The sequence below is a fragment of the Hyperolius riggenbachi genome, chromosome 5 (genome assembly GCF_040937935.1).
Source record: "Hyperolius riggenbachi isolate aHypRig1 chromosome 5, aHypRig1.pri, whole genome shotgun sequence".
Taxonomy (NCBI): Eukaryota; Metazoa; Chordata; class Amphibia; order Anura; family Hyperoliidae; genus Hyperolius; species Hyperolius riggenbachi.
The window spans coordinates 205,094,195-205,115,870 of record NC_090650.1 but is presented as its reverse complement, the minus strand read 5'-3'; the positions used below and the strand labels follow the sequence as shown (position 1 = coordinate 205,115,870).

At 40.1% G+C, this 21,676-nt stretch overlaps 1 protein-coding gene across 2 annotated transcripts in view; it reads left to right on the top strand.

The window, feature by feature from the left end:
• The window catches only part of COL15A1 (collagen type XV alpha 1 chain), a 361,488-nt gene extending 340,595 nt beyond the window's left edge, over positions 1-20,893 (top strand). For both annotated transcript variants that reach the window (XM_068236615.1, XM_068236614.1), the window contains 7 exons: positions 2,417-2,478; positions 4,479-4,607; positions 7,997-8,056; positions 9,267-9,326; positions 10,423-10,608; positions 13,230-13,345; positions 18,950-20,893. In XM_068236615.1, the coding sequence (XP_068092716.1) occupies positions 2,417-2,478; positions 4,479-4,607; positions 7,997-8,056; positions 9,267-9,326; positions 10,423-10,608; positions 13,230-13,345; positions 18,950-19,166 (830 nt within the window). In that variant the 3' untranslated portion in view covers positions 19,167-20,893. The remainder of the gene's footprint in view (positions 1-2,416; positions 2,479-4,478; positions 4,608-7,996; positions 8,057-9,266; positions 9,327-10,422; positions 10,609-13,229; positions 13,346-18,949) is intronic.
• The last annotated feature ends 783 nt before the right edge of the window (positions 20,894-21,676 follow it).

Sequence of the window (21,676 nt, the reverse complement as noted above, 5' to 3'; positions counted from 1 at the left end):
CTGCTGATATAGCGGCTGAAGGTGTCTTTGTACTGCTCTGATCACGCTGATTCAGGAAATACTTTAGGTCGGGCTGCTGCTGACTCGCTGCGGGGACACTCTGGCTGATGCTGGAAACTTTGTATCGAGTGGCTGCCAGTGCCTCCTCGCACGGACATTCTGGCTGATGCGGGGGAACTTTGTATCCAGCTGCTGCCTCCTCGCTGCGGACACTCTGGCTGATGCGGGGAAACTTCATAGCGGCTGCTGCTATCATCGGACACATGCGCCCCCATATAGGTAAAAGCTGCATTCGGACTATAAGACGCAGTGACTTTTTCACCCCACTTTTGGGGGAGAAAAAGTGCGTCTTATAGTTCGAAAAATACGGTATATATATATATATATATGTATATATATATATATGTATATATATATATATATATATGTATATGTATATATATATATATATATATATATATATATATATATACATACACTGTACAGCGCTGCGTAATATGTCGGCGCTATATAAATACTAAAATAATAATAATAACATAGTGACAATGTAAGGTTGTTAAACGTTACCTTCATGATATGTTACATGATCAGCTCAAATTAATCTGTCCTGGGCCATTTTAACAGGTTCCAAAATACCCAGATAGTTCATGGTGACCCAGAACCACTAGAAAGTTATAGGGGGCTAAAAGAGACCACAAAAGCCTGCCTACTAAAAAGCCATGCTTAGTATAATTTGCCTTCTCAAAACTGAAGGTATTTGCGATAATTTAGCTTTAAATGAGCAGCTGTGTTTTCCCATGATGCATCACTCCTGAATATGCAAATCATCTCTCTATGCCAGACTCACATCTAGAGCCGCTGATGTATAGCAAGCCTTTAGCTTACAGATTTTACAGAGCCACATCAACGTAACATGCATGCAGCCTGTTTCAGACTTTTTGATCTTCATCAGTGCACGGCAGGGATTGATATGGCTCTATGGGATAGCGCTTGGACCAGTACGACCAAATACCCAGATAGCTCATAGTGACCCAGAACCACTGGGAAGGTGGGTGGGCTAAAAGAGACCAAAAGCCCTCCTATTAAAAAGCAATGCTGCGTATAATTTGCCTTCATAATCATGTCTGATTATTGAGCCATCTTTGCTTCCAACTAGTTATACAAGTGTCACATAATTGTATCTCATTTACAGCTTACGGCTTCCCCCTCCTCCAGTACCTCTACTACTTCTTACTCCCTACTGTAAGGTGGTATAGGCAAGCCCTCTGTTCTATTGTTTTTCTTTGTATTGTTATATTCTGACTGACCCTTGTATGTTTACTTAAGATCTGCTCTAAAACTGTACTTTCATCCATAATGCCTTTGTAGTTGTCTGTAATTATTTATCTGTACAATGCCACAGAGTATTTTGGTATAATCTTTAGTTTCATGCTAAACTGGTCCCCATAGGTCTGTAAACAAGCTTTTCCTATACAATTCCTATGGTATGTAAGCGCTGATACCATAGGAATTGTTTCAATTTAAACTGGGAACAACAGAGGTGTGGCGAACCGAAAAGGCTTGACTGTGAATTAGTCTATCATTAGGAAGTAGTGCAATTATATTGAATACATTGACAGTTTTTCCTATAACAAAATTTTGGCACATCTCTTGCTCAGACACAGTGCATTAATCGAAAGCAGAAGACAGGTTACACGTGCCTCCACTACAGATCCCAGATTCATTCAATTGTGTTGCAACAATATGTGTATTACTTTGAACAGAACTGCATTGCTATATGCAGAAATTGTTCTTTGCGAGTTTAAAGAATCTACAGCATCCATGAGCATCATTATTTACACTGATGCTTAATCTAATCAGCTTAACTGTTTATTTTGATGCTAGATCTAATCAGGTTACTGATCTGTGTTTGCCTAATTATTACATATGCTTAATTATTTACTTTGATGCTAAATCTAATTAGATTATTGATCTGTGTTTGCCTAATAACCTTTTAAAAACATTTGGTATTGTTTAAAGTGTACCAGAGCTCAAGTAATAAGAAAAATCGATAATTACCTACGACTTCCTCCAGCAGCACAAACATGTGCGAGCCCCTCGCTGTCCTCCTACGGTCTGCCGTTCAGCCACAATCAGCCCCGATAATTGTCTCAGTCGCTTCAAGTCTGGGTCTTCTGCGCATGCATGGGAGGTCCGCACAGACCTAGACTGGACCCCACTGAGACAATTACCGGGGCTGATCACGGCTGAACGACAGACCGCGGGAGGACGGCGAGGGACTCGCATGTGCTTATGGGGCTGGAGGAAGCCCTGGGTAAGTATCAATTCTTCTTATTTCTTCAGCTCTGGTTTACTTTAAAAAAGACCATCTAATATGGGTATGCTCTACATTTATAATGTTACCTTTATTTAACAGTTGCCATTCCCGGCCCTCCAGGTCCACCAGGCCAGCCAGGAACACCAGGAACAAAAAATTTGGTAAATACCGGTACTTTTCCATGTTCACCAGTGACTGTGCAGATCACTACAACAGTTCATAGTAATATTGCTAGGTAGAATATAACTCTACTCAGAATGAGAAGGCCACAGCTATTACACAATTCTCATGAATTATCTCACTGTATCCACATAAATACTTTAATGTGCCCAACAAGCAAAAAAAGTGAAAATCAAGGAGAGGAAATAAACCTACTGTATATAAATCATGCTCAAAATTGATTTCATAGATAAGGAGAGATATAGGTAAGGCAAGATAATTCATGAGATCATTTTTGTGAATCAACCCCAGCAAGAGGACTTCCTAAAAATCCTGAGCTTTCATGTTATAGCCTTTAGTCACCCTATTAAAAATGAGCAGAACTGTAAACTTTTATTGAATGACTGGATAAATTACAGAAGATAAAAATTGTTTTGCGTTTCTCAAAGTAATTATGAAAACTGGGCTGCAACAGAGAGGTCTTTGCAGACAAGGGCGTAGCAATAGTCATAGCAGTGTTTTTATGGACACTATCAAAAGATAAAACATCAGTATAATAGGCCACAGTTTAAGAAAAAATCTTGGGTTGAATACATTGTGATAATAAATGAATAAAAGAGCACTCAAACCTCATTCAATTGACTTTTCTCATAAGAACTATTTTCTCACTTTATCAAAAATACCTTTTCAGCCTCCAGCAAGCAAAAAGTACTCATAATTTCAGATGGGAAGATGCAAAAACTTTTGAGTTGAAGCATAGGGTTATAATATTTTGTTTTTGCAAGTAAACCAAGCTTAAAAATGAACCATACAAATGCTGCAGCAGGCTAATGCTTCTATGTCATTAATTTTTCTCATTGACTTCTTATCAGTCTTATCAGCTTTTTAAACAATAGCAAAATACTTTTTCCGCTGTTTCAACTTGTTTCACAGCAAAAGTTGTTCAACAATCGTGCTGCATAAAAGATCGCTGTTGAGCATGTATATGGGGCTTAAGCTTGGTTTCGGGATCCAGGCAGAATATGAGAGCCATCTTCAATCTTGATATCCCATATCTGTGTGAGCAGGATAGATGTCAAGGGGAAAGACCAAGGATCCTTTGCTCAGGATCCTTGCTAGAGACTTTGTACATAGCTGCCACACAAGGGGAAAGACCAAGGATCCTTTGCTCAGGATCCTTGCTAGAGACTTTGTACATAGCTGCCACACTATGGGCTATTCGGATCATTCTCTCTTCTCTCTACTGAGAAGTAATGGAATGACCTAGTATACCATGAGAAACTGCCAGGGCTGGGCTGCTTTTACATACTTTTGAAGAAGTATGCCTACTTACCTGCCAATTCTCTACCATTGGCAAAGGAAGCTAAGATGTGGAATAAAGCAGGACACTTAGGCACGAGCACTGTAAAAACAGCGCAGGAGATTTGGGCAGCCGGCGCCACCATAGGTTAGAATAGGAATTAAGGCTATAGCGGCGCTCGCAAGTAATTTGAGCGCCGTTGAAACGGAGCGCAAATTACTACATAAACACTGTAATTCGGCTGCCAGCAAGAGTTGGAAACCGAATTAGATCTTTCCTTCACTATTTATGGTGGTCTGGAGGGGGAATAGTGATTAATGCTGCCAGGACTTGTGCAGGAGCAGGATTAGCTGTTTATTGGCTTTAACCAAATCTCCCGGCGGCCAATTCATAGGTACACACTAAGGCAGGCTGCCTCCACAGCTGCTGTAAAGGTTTCTCTAAGTAAAGAAGTTGTCCTGTTCTTGAGCAGTAAATAGCTGAAGGCATACTCATGGGATGTCACTTTTGAGATGGTGGCTCTGATGGTTCCTGCTCAAGTAGAAGAGTCATTTGTCACATTGTTCTAAAGGCTTGCTAGGGAAAGAGTTACTAATCATTGCAAGATTTTTCTCATTTCAAAGTTAGTTTAGCGAGGAGACATTATGTACCTTCTGTACTCAACAGCTATTTTTGTTGTTGCTATACTTTGTTTTGTGATAGGCCACAGCAATAAAAAACACTGAGGATATGGTGCAGAGAACCCACCTAGTACCAGAAGGCACTCTTATTTACCTGAGCGAGAGCAGTGAGGTGTACGTTCGAGTCCAAGGTGGCTGGAGAAAAGTTCAAGTAAGTAGTGTTCTGTAACAATGGCATTAAAGTTGCTGATACAGAAATATTAAAATATTATTTAGTATTTATATAGCGCCGACATCTTCCGCAGTGCTGTATAGATTAAATTGGCTTGTCAATTAAAGTGACACTGAAGCGAAAAAAAACGTATGATATAATGAATTGCATGTGTAGTAGGGAAAATGAATAGAACATAATAGCAAAGAAAAGAGTCTCCTATTTTTATTTTCAGTTATATAGCTGTTTTTCTATAACATTGCATCATTCTATCATATTTGCAGTTTATAAATTACACTCTGTAATTTGAATGATAAAAAACAGAGCAGAGTTAATGACCCTTTGAACTTCCTGGCAGAAAAGCCTTAAACAAACAAGAAACAGTGAGAGACATGTTGAGATGAGTGCTTCAGAAAATAGCATTGCTGCCTGACTAAATTAGTCGGAGAGCTCAGATAAGCTCTTTTGCATAGATAACTGAAGTTTTTTCAACTCGTCATGTACTGGGAGCAATATGGGACTCATATCTCTGCTACTAATGTTCTAATTCTTAGCTTTACAACACATACAAATGATCTCATAAGTTTATTATCACTTTAGATTCCTTTTAATTGTACCTTACAATGGCTCACAATCTAATCCCTACCATAGTCATATGTATGCATTGTGTAGTGTATGTGTTGTAGTTTAGGGCCGCAATTTCAAGCACAACTTATCTGTATGTTTTTTGAATGTGGAAGGAGCCCGATCCAGGAGCCGTGCAGATGGGACCACGCCTGTGCAGTAGCTGCGACTAGAGCTCCAGTAGCAGATATGTCTTACAGGACAGCGACACATAGGAGGGGACCAGTTGGACACTGAGGGACCTGACAGACTATGGGGGGATGCTGGAAAAACCACCTTTTTTTGCAATCCCAGGGTACTTTATATCCCATGATTATTCCCATGTGGTAGTCAGGAAGGAGCTGGGAGGAGGGAGCAGATAGTCTCTCCCTATGGGGGATTTTGACAAAATCACATCGCTCCAGTGTGAACACACGCATACATTAGCAAGAGCTTTTAAAATCACACAACGCTTAGAAAAGCTCTTGTAGTGTAAACAATCTCTTACTTAGCTAAAAATTGGTAGTCCCTCAGTCAGGCTGATAGCAATCATATGAACAGCTCACAAGGCTGGGCAAATACACAAAGTAACATTTAAAGGGACCTTGCCTAAAACTCACAGGATAGCAAACAGCTAACACAACATCCCAAAATAAATGAGATTGTTGGTTCCACATATATCCAACAGGCATTACTCACCTGACCACATATCATAGCAACCCTCCTTCCTCACCTGCTTCCCCACATAATCCATTTCCCAACAAATAAATTGTTTATCCTCCGTGTTCTAGCAAACCCCCCTGTAGATAATGCCTCCCCCCTCCCATTATTCCCATGTAAGCTACTATTCATTTTCTATGGTTAGCAAAACCACCCTTTAACAATCTTCCCTCCCAACATAACTACCATCCCCCATACCGATGTAAAGCAGTATTCCCCATCCATGTCCTAGTAATCCCTTCTCAAACACACTCCATGTCCTACACACTCCATGTCCTATAATCAAACTCTCTAACATAACTCTTTCAACATAATCCCCACCAACATAAAAAGTATTCCCTCCCTAAAGAGGCCAGATCCGACACCGTGTCTAAGCTGTGAGTGTACGGTGTTTTTTTAATGTGCATGTGGTTGTTTGATCTGACGCTCTCCATTATAGGGATTTTAATTGGTATTAATAAGTCTTTGCTTACTTGTTCCACTTTTTGGATTAAAGGTTTACTATATGATCTCAGGATTGATGATTAGTTATTATCCTGTTACAGTAATTGTTCGTACCCCATGTGCCAGATGGCATGACATAGTCACGTATTGCAGCAGCTCAGGTCAAGTGCCAACCCTTGCTTAGTACAGTAATACTTTTATAGTTTCTACCTGTAATTTGTGGTGCGTCCTCTCCTCTCCCTTACTCACACTGATCTGAAATCATTAGGCTGAAAAAAAACCAAAACAAACCCATCAGAGAGATAGCAAAAACATTAGGCATGGCCAAAACAACTGTTTCGATCATTCTTAAAAAGATGGAACGCATCGGTGAGCTCAGCAACACCAAAAGACCCGGAAGACCATGGAAAACAACTGTGGTGGATGACCAAATAATTATTTCCCCGGTGAAGAAAACACCCTTCACAACAGTTGGCCAGATCAAGAACACTGCCCAGGAGGTAGGTGTATGTGTGTCAAAGTCAATAATCAAGAGAAGACTTCACCAGAGTGAATACAGAGTCTTCACTATAAGATGTAAACCATTGGTTAGCCTAAAAACAGGAAGGCCAGAGTTTGCCAAATTATATTTAAAAAAGCCTTCACAGTTTTGGAACAACATCATATGGAGAGATGAGACCAAGATCAACTTGTACCAGATTGATGGGAAGAGAAGAGTATGGAGAAGGAAAGGAACTGCTCATGATCCTAAGCATACCACCTCATCAGTAAAGCATGGTGGTGGTAGTGTCATGGTGTCGGAATGTATGGCTGTCAATAGAACTGGTTCCTTTGTATTTGTTAATGATGTGACTGCTGACAAAAGCAGCAAAATGCTTCAGAACTCATTAGACAACGCTTCACAGTGCAGATGGACAATGAACCAAAGCATACTGCAAAAGCAATTAAAGAGTTTTTGAAAGGAAAGAAGTGGATGTTATGCAATGGCCAAGTCAATCACTTGACCTGAATCCGATTGAGCATGCATTTCCCTTGCTGAAGACACAACTGGGGAAAATGCCCCAAGAACAAGCAGGATCTGAAGACAGTTGCAGTAGAGGCCTGGCAGAGCATCATTAGGGATGAAACCCAGCGTCTGGTGATGTCTATGCATTCCAGACTTCAGGCTGTAATTGACTGCAAAGGATTTGCAACCAAGTATTAAAAAGTGAAAGTTTGATTTTATGATTATTATTCTGTCCTGTTACTTTTACTCCCTTAACTAGTGGGAGGGGCAAATGCAAACTGTTGTAATTCCTACACTGTTCACCTGATTTGAATGTAAATACCCTCAAATTAAGGCTGGCAGTCTGCAGTTAAAGCACATTGTGTTGATGTCCCAATATTTATGGACCTGGCGGTATATACGGTAATACATTTAATGACTAACTGTACAAGACTTCCCTTTAAACTTAAAAAACTTTAAGTTTCTTCTTCAGGCATGATGCTAAACTGGGTCAGAACAGTATCTTAGGGTTCTTACAGTTCTGTACAACTAGTGATATGGTTATTTGTTTCAAGAGCTATAAACAAATTTGTCAGCAAAAATGAACATTTTTCTTGTCATACTCTATTAATTTTAGCTTGGAGACTTGATAGCCCTTCCTGCCGATAGCCCTCCACCACCTGCAATTTCTGGTCATGTAAGTTTTTTACTGCTTAATTGTATATTTTATGTTTTGGGCATCTTAAGACTATTGCTGCAATGTTTTATATTCAGAGTGCCAGATTAGTGTTATGCGATTGATGTCAGGCTGGGGAAGATTATTTGAGGATCGAAGGGATTCTGCAAACCAGACCTTTAGTTATTAAATATGGTATGCTATTAGGTAGCAAAGCAGTGGCGTAGCAATAGGGGCTGCAGAGATGCTACACAGCTTGACAGCTAGTTAGTGAAACCGCTGCAGCAGCGTACATATATAAATATTTTCTGGAGATATTTAACTTACATACAGCTTTTCCATATAACTGTGCCATGCAAACTGGTGTTGCGCAATCATAAAAAAGATGGATAGATGTACAGTATGTCACAAAATATGTTCTCAACTGTACCCATTTTATATGAAATATCTTCTATTCCAATTATCTCAACATTTTAATTATTTATTCATGAGTGCTATGCAGCATAAAACATTATTTACACTGGATTCTGAACCATTACAGATTCAGCCGCAGTTCCCATTCTGTTGCATAGCCGTAAGCCAAATTTTTAGGTGTGCAGGGCTAAGGGATTCGGCTATGTGCTTCAGAAATATGCAGCATGCTGTCCACATTTCCACCAAAGTGCGACCTGGGTAGCAACAATAAGGGTATAGCTACTGGGTAGCAACAAGCCACTAGACAGATAGGCAACTTTTCCTGTGCACCTCGACAGGGAAATCCTGCAGATTTAACCTGGAGTTGGGCTCAATGGAAGTAGGCCCTTATGGGAAATTATGCATTCTACATATAGCAGCCCTTCAGACTTTCCTAGTGTATTAACCCATTTCAAACATTACAATGTTGAGAGATAGAACTAGCACATTCAGACTGCTTGTTTGTTCACTTCAATGCATCAGAGTTATCAGAGAGTACACACAGATGCCATTAACAACCTTATGCTGGGAATACATGATGCGATCCGGCAGCTCGATCAGCCGCCGGATCGACTCCCGCCGCGTCCCTGCTCATCCCCGCGGCCGTCCGGATCGATTCCCGCTCGGTATCGAGCTGGGAATCGATCCGGCGGGCAATCGGACCTGTCGGATATTATCAATCGAGCCATCAGCGGCTCGATTGATAATAAAAAAACGAGCCGTCTATGCCCGGCATTACATACCATTTCTAAAATGTACTTTGACATCTGCTTTACAGGGATACCAGGGTTTCCCTGCTCTGACCCCAGTTTTGAATACAGATGATGGAGTACCAAATGTAAGTACATTTAGTTCTGCTATGAGCATCTCATATTTTGCTGCATTATACACCAAAAATGTTATCCAGTACATTCAAGTACAAGCTGACTTTGCTATACTGTTTATGTCACTCAGAATAACCTATTTATGCTGCACTTAATTACTGCCTATGCATCTGGACATTATATTTATTTATTTTACTGGCAAGTAGTTAGCCTCTTAAAGGACACCTAAAGTGAAAAGAATATAGAGGCTGCAGTATGTATTTCCTTTTAAATAATGCATATTGCCTGGCTGTCCTGCTGATCCTCCGCCTCTAATACTTTTAGCCATAGAACCTGAACAAGTATACAGCTCAGATGTTTGACTAAACTTTGACTGTATTTGCTGCATGCTTGTTTCAGGGGTGTGATTCAGCTACTACTGATGCATGGAAGATGCAGGATGTCAGGCAACTTGTATTGTTTCAAAGGAAATAAACATGACAGCTTCCATATCCCTCTAACTTTTAGTGTCCTTTAAAGGACCATACATGGAGGCCTGAAAGGTAAAAATGGAAGGGTGGCCTCCTGACTCTGGGGAATTCCACCCTAAGACCTCTTGCACACTGCAAGCGATTCCGATTCAGATTCCGCTTTTTAATCTGTTTTTACATCCGATTCAGATTCCGATTTGCAGTGTGCAGGGAGCAAACTGCAAATCGGAATCGGAATCGGATGTAAAAACTGATTAAAAAGCGGAATCTGAATCGGAATCGCTTGCAGTGAGCAAGAGGCCTAACACTGTTAACATCACGGATATTAATACAGACATCTGCTAGACTTTGTGGAACTTATTGAAAACGTCAGAGTTTTTCATTCAATAACTAAATGAACAAACAATATTTTGGACTCAGTTGTTTGCTTTGAATCTTATCAAATTTTACCACTAAATTACCAAATTTTACCACTAGATTAGGTATTATGTATTATTTTTATGTAAGAAAACATTCAATAACCACTGTTCTGGCTGCAGCTTTAGTATTTTATTGTCTTGGTTACAAAAGCAAACAGTAGACTGAACAGTATGCATGATATAGACATGGACATTCTAAGCTGTTTTCTTTCTCTTTGTAGCTGCATCTTGTAGCTTTGAACTCTCCTTTCACTGGCGATGTACGGGCGGATTTACAGTGCTTCCAGCAGGCTCGAGCAGTTGGCTTGACTTCCACTTACAGAGCTTTCCTCTCATCCCATCTGCAAGACCTCCAAAGCATAGTTAGAAGAGGAGATAAATTCAACCTGCCCATTGTTAATCTAAGGGTAAGATAAATACACACATACAGTACTTGCCGTTCCTATTAGAAAGATATTAAATAGTATAAGATTTTCCAAAGTATTACCATACAAGGAAGGAAGAAATAAAAAGTAATCTATAATGAATTTAAAAAGTGCTGACATCTTCTACAGCACTTTACAGAGAACACAGTCATGTTACTAACCGTCATTTATCTAGACATGTTCTCAGGCGAGTCAGAATTGGTGCTACCTTAGTCGTGAATTTAGCATTAGTACAGGTTCCCCAAAGGTGTGCCAAGATCAGGGCCGGGCCGAGGCATAGGCTGGAGAGGCTCTAGCCTCAGGGTGCAGTGTAGGAGGGGGTGCACAATTCATTCAGCTGTCATTCCTAATCGTGTATGAAGCAGAAAGAAATAAGAAAATGAGATACATAGCAGTGACTGCAAGCCAGATAACTAGATATTAAGGTGTTGGGGAGGTTGTGGGCCCTGTGGCGCCTCTTAGTCTAATAGCAATCAGTGTGTGACGGCTGGGATGGAGGGGCGCACTTTGGTGTCTCAGCCTTGGGTGCTGGAGGACCTTGTCCCGGCTCTGGCCAAGATCACTTGAATAACTCGTCACGTTGTATCTTTAGGCCGGTTTTACACTTTTTGTTATGGTGGAGATGCAATGCTCCTGCCACATTCCACCGCAACAAATGACAAACATTTGACTCTGCAGCAGAGTGGGCCAACAGAGTCATATGCATAGCGCCACCCCTGCTCAGTGACGTACTCCATGCTGGGCACAAGGAAAGTCACTGTGATTCCCGCCGGTCCATGTATGCACACCTTGACGGGCCGTGCTCTCCGTGTTTAAATTCCCGTGTTGCCAATTGACTCCAATGTCTTCTGCCGCCGCTGTGTTGCTGCGGAAGTCATACGGTAACATGCTGCAGACTTTGCACCAGCTCGGCAGCGATTGGGAAGCTTTCCGCGCGATACGGTAAGTGTGTAAGGCCCCATATACTTGCATTGCCATTGTTTTACACTGCGGTAAAACAGAGTAACGCAATGCAAGTATAAAAGGGGCTTCAAACTTGCCGACCATTGTTCCCCTCTTTACTCTGCACACAAAAGCCACTCTATTGTGCGCTATGCCTTTGTCCAGTGCAGATTGGACACATGGCATGGAGACTGGGGACAGGGCAGGCACATTTACAACCAGCAACAGTGCACTGTGAGGCCAAGTCGTCACCCCTACATGTTTCACCAGGGTCGTTCCAGCTTACTCAGGGGGCGTACCTCACTGCATCATCACACACATACAGAATAAATAGCCATGACCGGCCAATCCCTTTCCTCTGTCTGCGTCACACTGCAATACGTCTGACCCATCGCGCACAGACCAAAGAGACCCCAGTTGCTTAGCAACCAGGAGAAACCATGTCACAGTGAATCAGCAGAGGAGGCGGACCAGCGGCCACCTCCTGTGCAGATGCGCTGTGCGAATTTATGAATTTATGAACAAGGTAACCTAAAATAAGGATCCCTAACAAGAAAGGCATATATAGAAAACCAACATATGACACCAGTTAGTTGTGTGGATAAAACAATAGCAAAAAAAAGGACAATCGTGAAAATAAAACAAAAACATGCATGCACAGTATATATGTGAAGTATCTAAGAATCAATCAAAAAAGTCATAAAAGTCATCTGTCATGACGGAAGAGAATCCAAAACCATAGAAAAAGTGTATAAAAACATATCGCAGACCCAAGTGAAAAACTGATACAGGGATGTGATGATTCTATATAGTTAGAAATGAGGCAAGACCCTCCATTTAATTTAAACCTTGGGGGGACGTTGCAAGTAGATCAAAGATCCAACGACAGTCCCTTTGCATAAGAAGGCGGGTCGGAGTTACCACCCCTAATTGATAGGTGGATACGATCCAAACCCTCAAAACAGATACCTTTTGTACTTCCACCATGGGCATTCCTGAAGTACTACACAACAGGAGAGGTGGAACTAGTATTACAGAAATTCTTCAAATGTTTCGACATAAGATCTCTTAACTCACGTGTTGACTTAACCACATAAGAACCTCCACATGGGCATAACAACAAATACACAACAAATTTAGTTGAACAATTAATAAAATAATTCATGTTCCTGCCAGGAAGCAGAACAGTCCTGCCCACATGCATAAATCTACAAAACGAGCAACTGCCACACATATAGCTGCCCACAACCTGACAAAGTGAACGGGCGGATCCATTAAAATTACTTTTGACTAGGGTGTCTTCTAAATGTAATATTAGGTCTAGGTGGAATAAAATAGCATAATTTAGGGTCATTGCATAAAATATACCAAACATTTGTTCATAGCCTGCATGATCTCCTTGGGCTGGACACAGAATCTAGTGCAGAACTGGATAAGTATAAAAGAAATGTTACTGTATGTTGTTAGGAGATTGGGAGGGATTTTCTTATCTCAGGGCAGTGTGAAAGGTTTTACAGTCTGCATTCTATTGATATGAATAAAACATTTTAGTCTACATTTCTTCTTCCAGGTTAATTCTATAAGTGTTTCTTTTCAGTAACTACAATACAATACATTTTTAGGATGCTCAGAACACTATTTGCTCTGTTACTGTTTTTTAGGGTGAAGTTCTTTTTGACAATTGGGAGTCCATGTTTTCTGGGAATGGAGGACAATTCAACCCCCAAATTCCAATATATTCATTTGATGGCAGAAATGTTATGACGGATTCAACTTGGTAAGTATAGCAGTTAATTTCCCAGTTATTCTCTTTGCATAAATGTGTCCCTTTTTCATGGTCAAACGTCTGCTTACATTATAAGTGCTTAGCTTCATTTACTAAGGCAACTCCTTTGAGGATCCCTAGTGGAGCTATTAGTGATACCAAAAATCAGAACTGAATTTTTTTGTTATTATTTTCAGCAATTAGCTAGTAAAATACAATGGCCACTGTCAGGGTAATGTTAGGACATAGTGGGTGTTCCTGAAAGCTCAGTAAAAATGATTGTGGTCTCATGGTTGAACCAACAGCGAGGACATTTCTTCAGTATCTCCAGGCTCCACAATTCACTTTCTGTGTATTCATACATTCTACTGCAAACACACAATCACAAGACATGACCCTGTAGACAAAAGACACTGAATAAGTGAGCTTACTGTTTGATGCAGGATATACATGAGATGATGTATGGAAGAAGATTGCAAAGTCATTTTCCCCACAGATGAGGTCCATCAGGTTGGAAAACCTTATCAATTGGCTACTAAGAAAAGATTGCTTCCAGTAAAAATTGTTCAAGTCTGAATTTTCAGTTGGAACAAAGGAAATCATTTGTTTTAACATGTTCTCATACGTGACCAGCATTGGAGGTGGGAGAGCATTTTATACATTAAGTGAGGTAGATGGTAGCTGATGGTTGTGTTATGGGCAGCAAAGCACTACTGGTCTCCGGTGGAGGTTTCAGCAAACCTAAACAAATTTCCTGTCTGATCAATGGGCTTATCAAGGTAAGTTGTCTAAACCTTTGTTAAGAGTTTGGGTTCACTTCTTAATAATATTGCTCTCCAATGCGAAGTAATCTTTTTTTACTCTGTATACATTTAGTTTATACCCTGAGAGGTTTTTTTTAGTTATTATAAATGGTGGCAATCTATTCAGATAACCTATGTACAGAAATATTGGCATTTTGCATTCCACAATTCATGGGCTTAACAACCTGTAACACAGACAATATTAAAAGCCATTAGAGCCCATTTCCACTGTAGCCAAAATGCAGAATTTCCCCACAGGTGAATTACATGTGGAACCAGAGCCTATTGAAATCAATAGGCTGCTTCCGCATGCAGGTGGAAAAAAAATGCTGCCTGGAGCAGTTTTCTGCACAGCTCAACGCGAAAAATGGAAGATAATAGTCTACAAAAACTGCAGTGTCTCGCCCCATGCCAGTTCACCAGTGTCACAGTTTCCCCACACTACCTCATGCCAAATGGCCTATGTACATAGTAAGCAAACAATTCATGCATCAGACTTCAGCTGGGAGTATATTGGGCTTCTGAAATCTTTCATAAAGACAATGCACACGGCATGCATCAAACCAATTGAAAATCATGCCACATGTTTTGTCGCATACAGTGACACATAGAAGTATGCTTCACTGTCACTGTTAATGCGTGTTTTGCAATAATGTAGTGCATTGGGATGCTGCGCACCATTAGACCGCACCAGCCATACTGTAAAAGTTGCATTGGTTTGTAATTTTGGTGCGGAAAGCTGTATTGCACTGCCCCACTCTGAACCTAGCCTAACACATACACCATTTATGAAAACAAAATGCTACAATAGCACGGGGGAAAGAGAGTGAGAGGTCTTAGCCAAGCCACATGTCTATAAAACAAATAGAGTGGAGTCTCAGTCATCCCGAACTCAGCTAATGGGTCAGGATGCACAAAGCTATTTGTACAGTATGTTATTCTGTAATAAAGCTGTGCTACATTAAAGCATACGTGAAGTAAGAGGAATGTGGACGGAGTCTGATATATTAACCACTTTCCCCCCTCCCGCACGAATTTCTCCGTCCCTTTTTCCATCCTTTAACCCCCAGGGATGGAGAAATCCGTACTTTCCGCGTTCCCGCTCGTAAACACGCCGCCCGCCGCTAGTAAACATGCCCGCCGCCCGCTCGCCCGGAGTTCAATGAACGGGAAAATCCATTCCCGTTCGTTGATCTAAGCCCCGCAATGATCCGCTGCTCTCCGATGAGCAGCGCGATCATTGTGAAAAGTAAACACTTACCCAGCCTCCAAGTACTTCCTCCAAGCTTCCGGAAGGACGCTTGGAGGTCGCATTAAAACAAAAAGTTACTGTGGCCATCTTGTGGCCAAATAGTAAAACTACACCCTACACATTTTTTCACATACAAATAAATTGCTTTTACACAAAAAATGAACTCATTACCTCCCACACTCCCAATTTTTTTTTTTTTTAATTAAAAAAAATTAAAAAATGTACAATAAAAAAAATACATAAATTGTTACCTTAGGGACTGAACTTTTTAAATATTTATGTCAGGAGGGTACAACACTGTTACTTTATAAACTATGGGCTTGTAATTAGGGATGGATGCAAAACTGAAAAAAATGCACCTTTATTTCCAAATAAAATATTGGCGCCAAACATTGTGATGGGACATAATTTAAACGGTTTTATAACCGGGACAAAAGGGCAAATACATTTCATGGGTTTTAATTACAGTAGCATGCATTAATTAAAAACTATAATGGCCGAAAACTGAAAAATAATTAATTTTTTTCCCACATTTTTCCTATTTTCCCATTAAAACACATTTAGAATAAAATAATTCTTGGCATAATGTCCCACCTAAAGAAAGCCTAATTAGTGGTGGAAAAAACAAGATATAGATCGTTTAATTGTGATAAGTAATGATAAAGTTATAGACGAATGAATGGAAGGAGCGCTGAAAGATGAAAATTGCTCTGGTGGTCAGGGGGTAAACCCCCTCAGTGGTGAAGTGGTTAATTTCCTTTGAAACAATGCAAATTGCCTGGCTATTCTGCTGATCCTCTGCCTCTGATATTTTTAGCCACAGACCCTGAACAAGCATGCAGATCAGGTGTTCCTGACTGATGTCTGACTGTAATAGCTGCATGCTTGTTTCAGGTGTGTAATTCAGAAGCTACTAATGCTAGAAAGATCAGCAGAACTTCTAGGCAACTGGTATTGGGTATAAATATGGCAAACTTCATATCCCTCCCACTTCAGGTGTATTTTACGTTTGTCTTAATTGTTTTTTAATTACTATAGTTCAACAATAATACAGAAAAACAGATTCTAGCGTAGCCTGGTTGTCATCATTATGTTTATTGCTTTCTTTAAAAAAAAATTGTTTGGCACATGCTGTGTGCATTTTCTTTATACATTTTTTAAAGCCCTGTGGCCTCCATTTCATTTACTTTTTCTCTTAAAGCGGAATGATACCCAGCATGTCTTCTTTGCTCTAAAGATTATTTACAGCATATTATATACTACCACCATTTATTTACTAGAACAGCATTCAATTAGTTAAACACAGGACTTACAAGTTCCCTGCAGAGAAAGCTGGACTCCACCGAACTGGAGATAATGTTATCTTGTGTTTACATTCCTCACTTGATACAATTAAGTAACTACTTCTCTGACACTGCAGATTCTCCTGAACACAGTCAGACCCTCAGTCAGAAAGCATTTCTTCTTATATCACAAGATGAAAAAACAGTTATGAATAAAATGCAAAGGCAGCTCTCAGAGCAAATAAACTGTACTTTGGGAACTTGTAATTTCTAAATGAATAATAATACTTGCAATAATAATAATAATAATAATAATACTGCTTTTGCACAAAAGCAAATATGATAACCGTATGGCATATAAAAAGTAGGAAAACATGTTTTTATTGAATATTATGTCAGGGTTTTATACCGCTTTAAGTGGTATTGTTTCACCTCATCAATAAAATGCTTTTTAAGCCACCAGCAAGCAAGAAGATACTGAGAATAACTTTCACAATACTTTTTTATAACTTTCCAATCACAGAGTGCTAAAAAGTTATTTTAAACAGTATTAATATGAAAATGATATCTTAGGAGAATGAGCACCACATCTATTGCTTAAAAAAATAGTACCCCATATTCTTCTGTTTTCATATAATAAAGTATACTGTGTATTGTAGAGCATTGAGTATTGCTCTTGAAAGAATATGGACTGTTTAAGAAATAAATGTGACATTCAGAAAAGATAACCTTTTTAATGATGGTGTGCTCCATATCAACTCCTACCTGTGTTCTAGTTTGTTATATAGAAAGGCAAAGAAGTTTAGTTGTCATTAACCAGTACACAACTATAAATACTGCATATACCCGAGTATAAGCCGAGTTTTTTAGGCCAAAAAAGTAGCCCAAAAGTGGGGGTCTCGGCATACTCGAGTCACTCATTAGTGGTGCCCCCTCCGTGCAGCCCCCACTGTAATTCACACCACGATAGGAAAAAGCTATGCCCTGACTGGCGGCTACATAACCCTATAGCCATGTGCACAGTGCAGCAGGCAAATTTGTTGGCTGCGTAACCCTGGCAGCGTGCCGCCCAAAAACAATGTCTGGCAGCTCTGAGGTGTCCCCGCTTCCCTCCCGCGAGTGTCTGTAGCGATATAAAAAGTGGTGCGGCTTAATTTCCTTATCGCAGATCCACACCCGCTGCTGGGTCTCCTCTGTAACCTACGTCCGGCAGCTCGAAGGTGTCCACCAGTTCTCCCTGAGTGTGTCTGTGGTAATATGGAAACCCCGTGGCTTCTTTTGCTTTCCGCCGATCCACGCCCGATGCCTGGTCTCCTCTGTAACCTACATCCAGCAGCTCTGAAGCATCTCCCCGTTCTCCCCCGAGTGTGTCCTTGGTTATATGGAAACCGCATGGCTTCTTTTGCATTTCGCCGATCCACAGCCGCTGCTAGGTCTCCTCTGTAACCTACGTTCATAGCAGTCTTGTTGCTATGACGCCATCTAGTGGCGCCTCGCATCACGTGAGTCACTGCATGGATCGATAGAGACAAGAGTGCTATGGACTGAGGAGACCCAGCGGTGGATCAGCGGAAAGCAAAACAAGCCACTCCGTTTTGCACATGGACACACTTACAGAGGAGACCCGGCGGCGGCCCTGGATCGGTGGTAAGCTGCTACACTTTGCAAATCACTACTTTGGGGGAAGTAGGTAACGGGGGACACCTCAGAGCTGCCAGACAGTCTGGCAGCATGCTAACACGGCCACAACTTGTCTTGACAAAATGTGCATATCAGTTATAACTCATCCGAAAACTCCAGTGTCACCACCTGATCCACTGACCACAATGCTGTTTCCTGTTGATGCTTCTGCTAGATTTGCTTTAAAATCCCCATGAATGAAGCAGTACTGCTAGGAGTGGAAACATCTGTTTTTTTCATATACAGAAGATTAATGTTTACAGAATACCTGCTTATCTACACAGCAGTACGCATTAAAGAGAGACAGTCAGTTCTGAGACTGTGACGGTCTGAATTTTCTTTCTGAAATGAATCTAGCAGGGTCCCGAGTACCATTTCCACTGGGAACCACTCCTAAAATTCCTTCCTCCCCTGCTTATATTCGAGTCAATCATTTTTTCCAATTGTTTTAGGTAAAAGTTGGGGAGGGGTGGCTTATACTCGGGTCTATAAGGCAGCCAATTTGAGAATTGAGGCTGTTGGAGATCATTAACATTTCATGATTTATTTTATTTCTGAAGACAGTGTTTGATTTACACTCTTCCTTCTTATCACACAGGCCTCAAAAAATTGTGTGGCATGGATCAAGTCTAAACGGGATTCGCCTAGTACATAATTACTGTGAAGCTTGGAGAACAGCAGAGATGGCAGTCATTGGCCAGGCATCTTCTATCAGGAGTGGAAGACTGTTAGAACAGAAGTCCTATAGTTGTTCCAACAGGTTCATCGTGTTGTGCATTGAAAACAGCTCAAGCAGTCTCATAAGGAAAAAATAACCAAGAAAGTGACAGCGCAGAAAATAAAACATGACACTGAAGTAATGCCAAAGAGAACATACCTCATGCGATGTATACAGAATTGTGGTGGAACAGACATTCCAAATTCTATTTTGGTGCTACATTTAAGGAGGAATGTTTAGCTTATAAAGCCAGTGATTGTTCGGGTATGGGCTGGAAACGTATAGAGCCCAATACACTGCAAATTATGTTGTAGGTTTTCTGTTCATTATTCTTTTGAGGTGGAGTTTTCTTAAAGAATAATATTTGAATGTAAATTTTATACAACAAAACACACTTGTACTATTCCAGGTTGCATTCTTGAAACTCGTAGGTTATTCTGCAAGCTCTAAAACAGGTTTCTTTGGAGAATGGAGTACAATGTTCACTAACTCACAATACACTATGACATGAAATGACTTAATAAATAAGCTTTTTATTAAATCTAAGGCTAACGTGCTAGAATGTAAACATAAATAACAGGCTTATAGGATATAAAGGCAGCATGCATCCCAGTTAGGCGATACAGAATGAATCACTCGTTATTTGCACCTTTGGGGAACACCTTGGCAAGAACCTGCATTTTCAGGTCTATGTAGAGGTTATTATGAGGGGGGTGAGTCACATTCTCCCACTGAAAAAAAATCATTTATTTTGCACTGAATGAAGCAAAAAAAAAGAGTAGCAAGAAGGATCAGAACCACAAACTCCACTACAATCAGATTACTGGAGTGCCCTTGAGATTTAGGGATTTTACATTAACTAGATGCAAAAACAATTATTTTAGAGTGGAGTGTCTTCATAGGAGAGGCTCTGTAAATGACCTGGATTGCAGGTTCAACCAATGAGAGTTTGCATATTTAACCTTTCAGCTGTAGACATTATTTCTGCACTGTTTTCAGGAAAAAACACTAAGCTCCACAGTATGAGGAGACTAAGATGGAGCACTTCGGTCCTTCAGAAGCCAGTGGGTGATCCAGACCAGCACTCAGACTGCACCTTTAAAGAACAACTATAATGCAAAATGTATTTTAAATTATATATGTTGCTCTAATTGTCACTATTAAATATTATTAGGTTGTAATATAGTTACCTGTGTCTAAGGTCTAGTCAGCTACCGATTTGATTCCTCTATTTATTTTAGTGGTTTTTACAATATAAAGATCCATTTGTGTTGATAGCACAATATATGAGTGGCAACTAGACATTTAAATGACTTGAAGGCTGTATGTAGCTAAATGCAGGTGAACAATGGACCATCCATGTAGGCTAGGTGTACTCCGCATTATTATCATGTAACAGAAGGCAGACTACATCTCTGTCCCCAGAATGACTGCTGGCTTAGTATATATATATATATATATATATATATATATATATATATATATATATACACACACACACACACATTACACGGTCGTGCGCAACTGATTGCCAGTCACCAGCCTTACATACACCGTAACTCTGCTCCACTACAATGTGTCCCACACACATCTACCTGCATTTACCTCTTTCCTGAGAGCGCTACATTATCATGGAAGGAGGACATTCTTCAACCGCTTTCGACAGATGTGGATTTATGCAGGATTACATGTAAATGTGGCAATTTTTAGAACAATATATAGTATTAAAAATGTGTTTTTGAGATAGTTGTCCTTTAAATAAATTGTAATGCAGATTTTTATCTTGTAACTTATATTGAGAAGTATAAAAATGTCAAAATTGTATTTATGTCTTATGTTTTTACCATTTGAGATTTTTATTTCAACTACAACTTGTTGTGACACTTTTACAAATGCCTAATGTACGGAGTGTGCCTAACTATACTACAAGTAAAACTCCATGCAGTGGACATAAAGAAAAAAAATGTAAAACTTTTTTAATAGCACAAAGCTAAGGGACCCTGAAGTGAGAGGGATATTGAGGCTGCTATGTTCTTTTAATTTTAAACAATACTAGCTGCCTTGGTTATCCTGATGATCTTTCTGGCATCAGTAGTGTTTGAATCACACACTTGAAACAAACATGCAGCTAATCCAGTAAGACTTACATAGTATGGTTAAAAAAGTTAAAACTTCAGTCATAGCATCTGATCTGCATGCATGTTCAGGGTCTTGGCGTAAAGTATAAGAGGCGGACGATCAGCAGGACTGCCAGGCAATTTGCATTGTTTAAAAGGAAATAAATATGTCAACATCTATGTTCTTCTCACTTCAGGTGTGCTTCAAGGATGAGTGGAGCAGACAGCACAAACTGAAAATCAAAACATGCTCAGTAAGGCTTCCTGATCTTCCACCTTTTCAGCTGGATCACTTAATTCATTTCAACAGGAGGAAAGAGGCAAAAAGAAATATATAAAACAGAGTTAAAAACAACTAAAATGAAGAAAGGAGATGTAGCTTACCTCAATTATGACAACAACTTCATATGACAAATATATTTTAATATGCACTGGCAATAGGTTTTGAGGCTCTCAGCGCACTTCCTCAGGCTAGTTGTAGTACCACAGT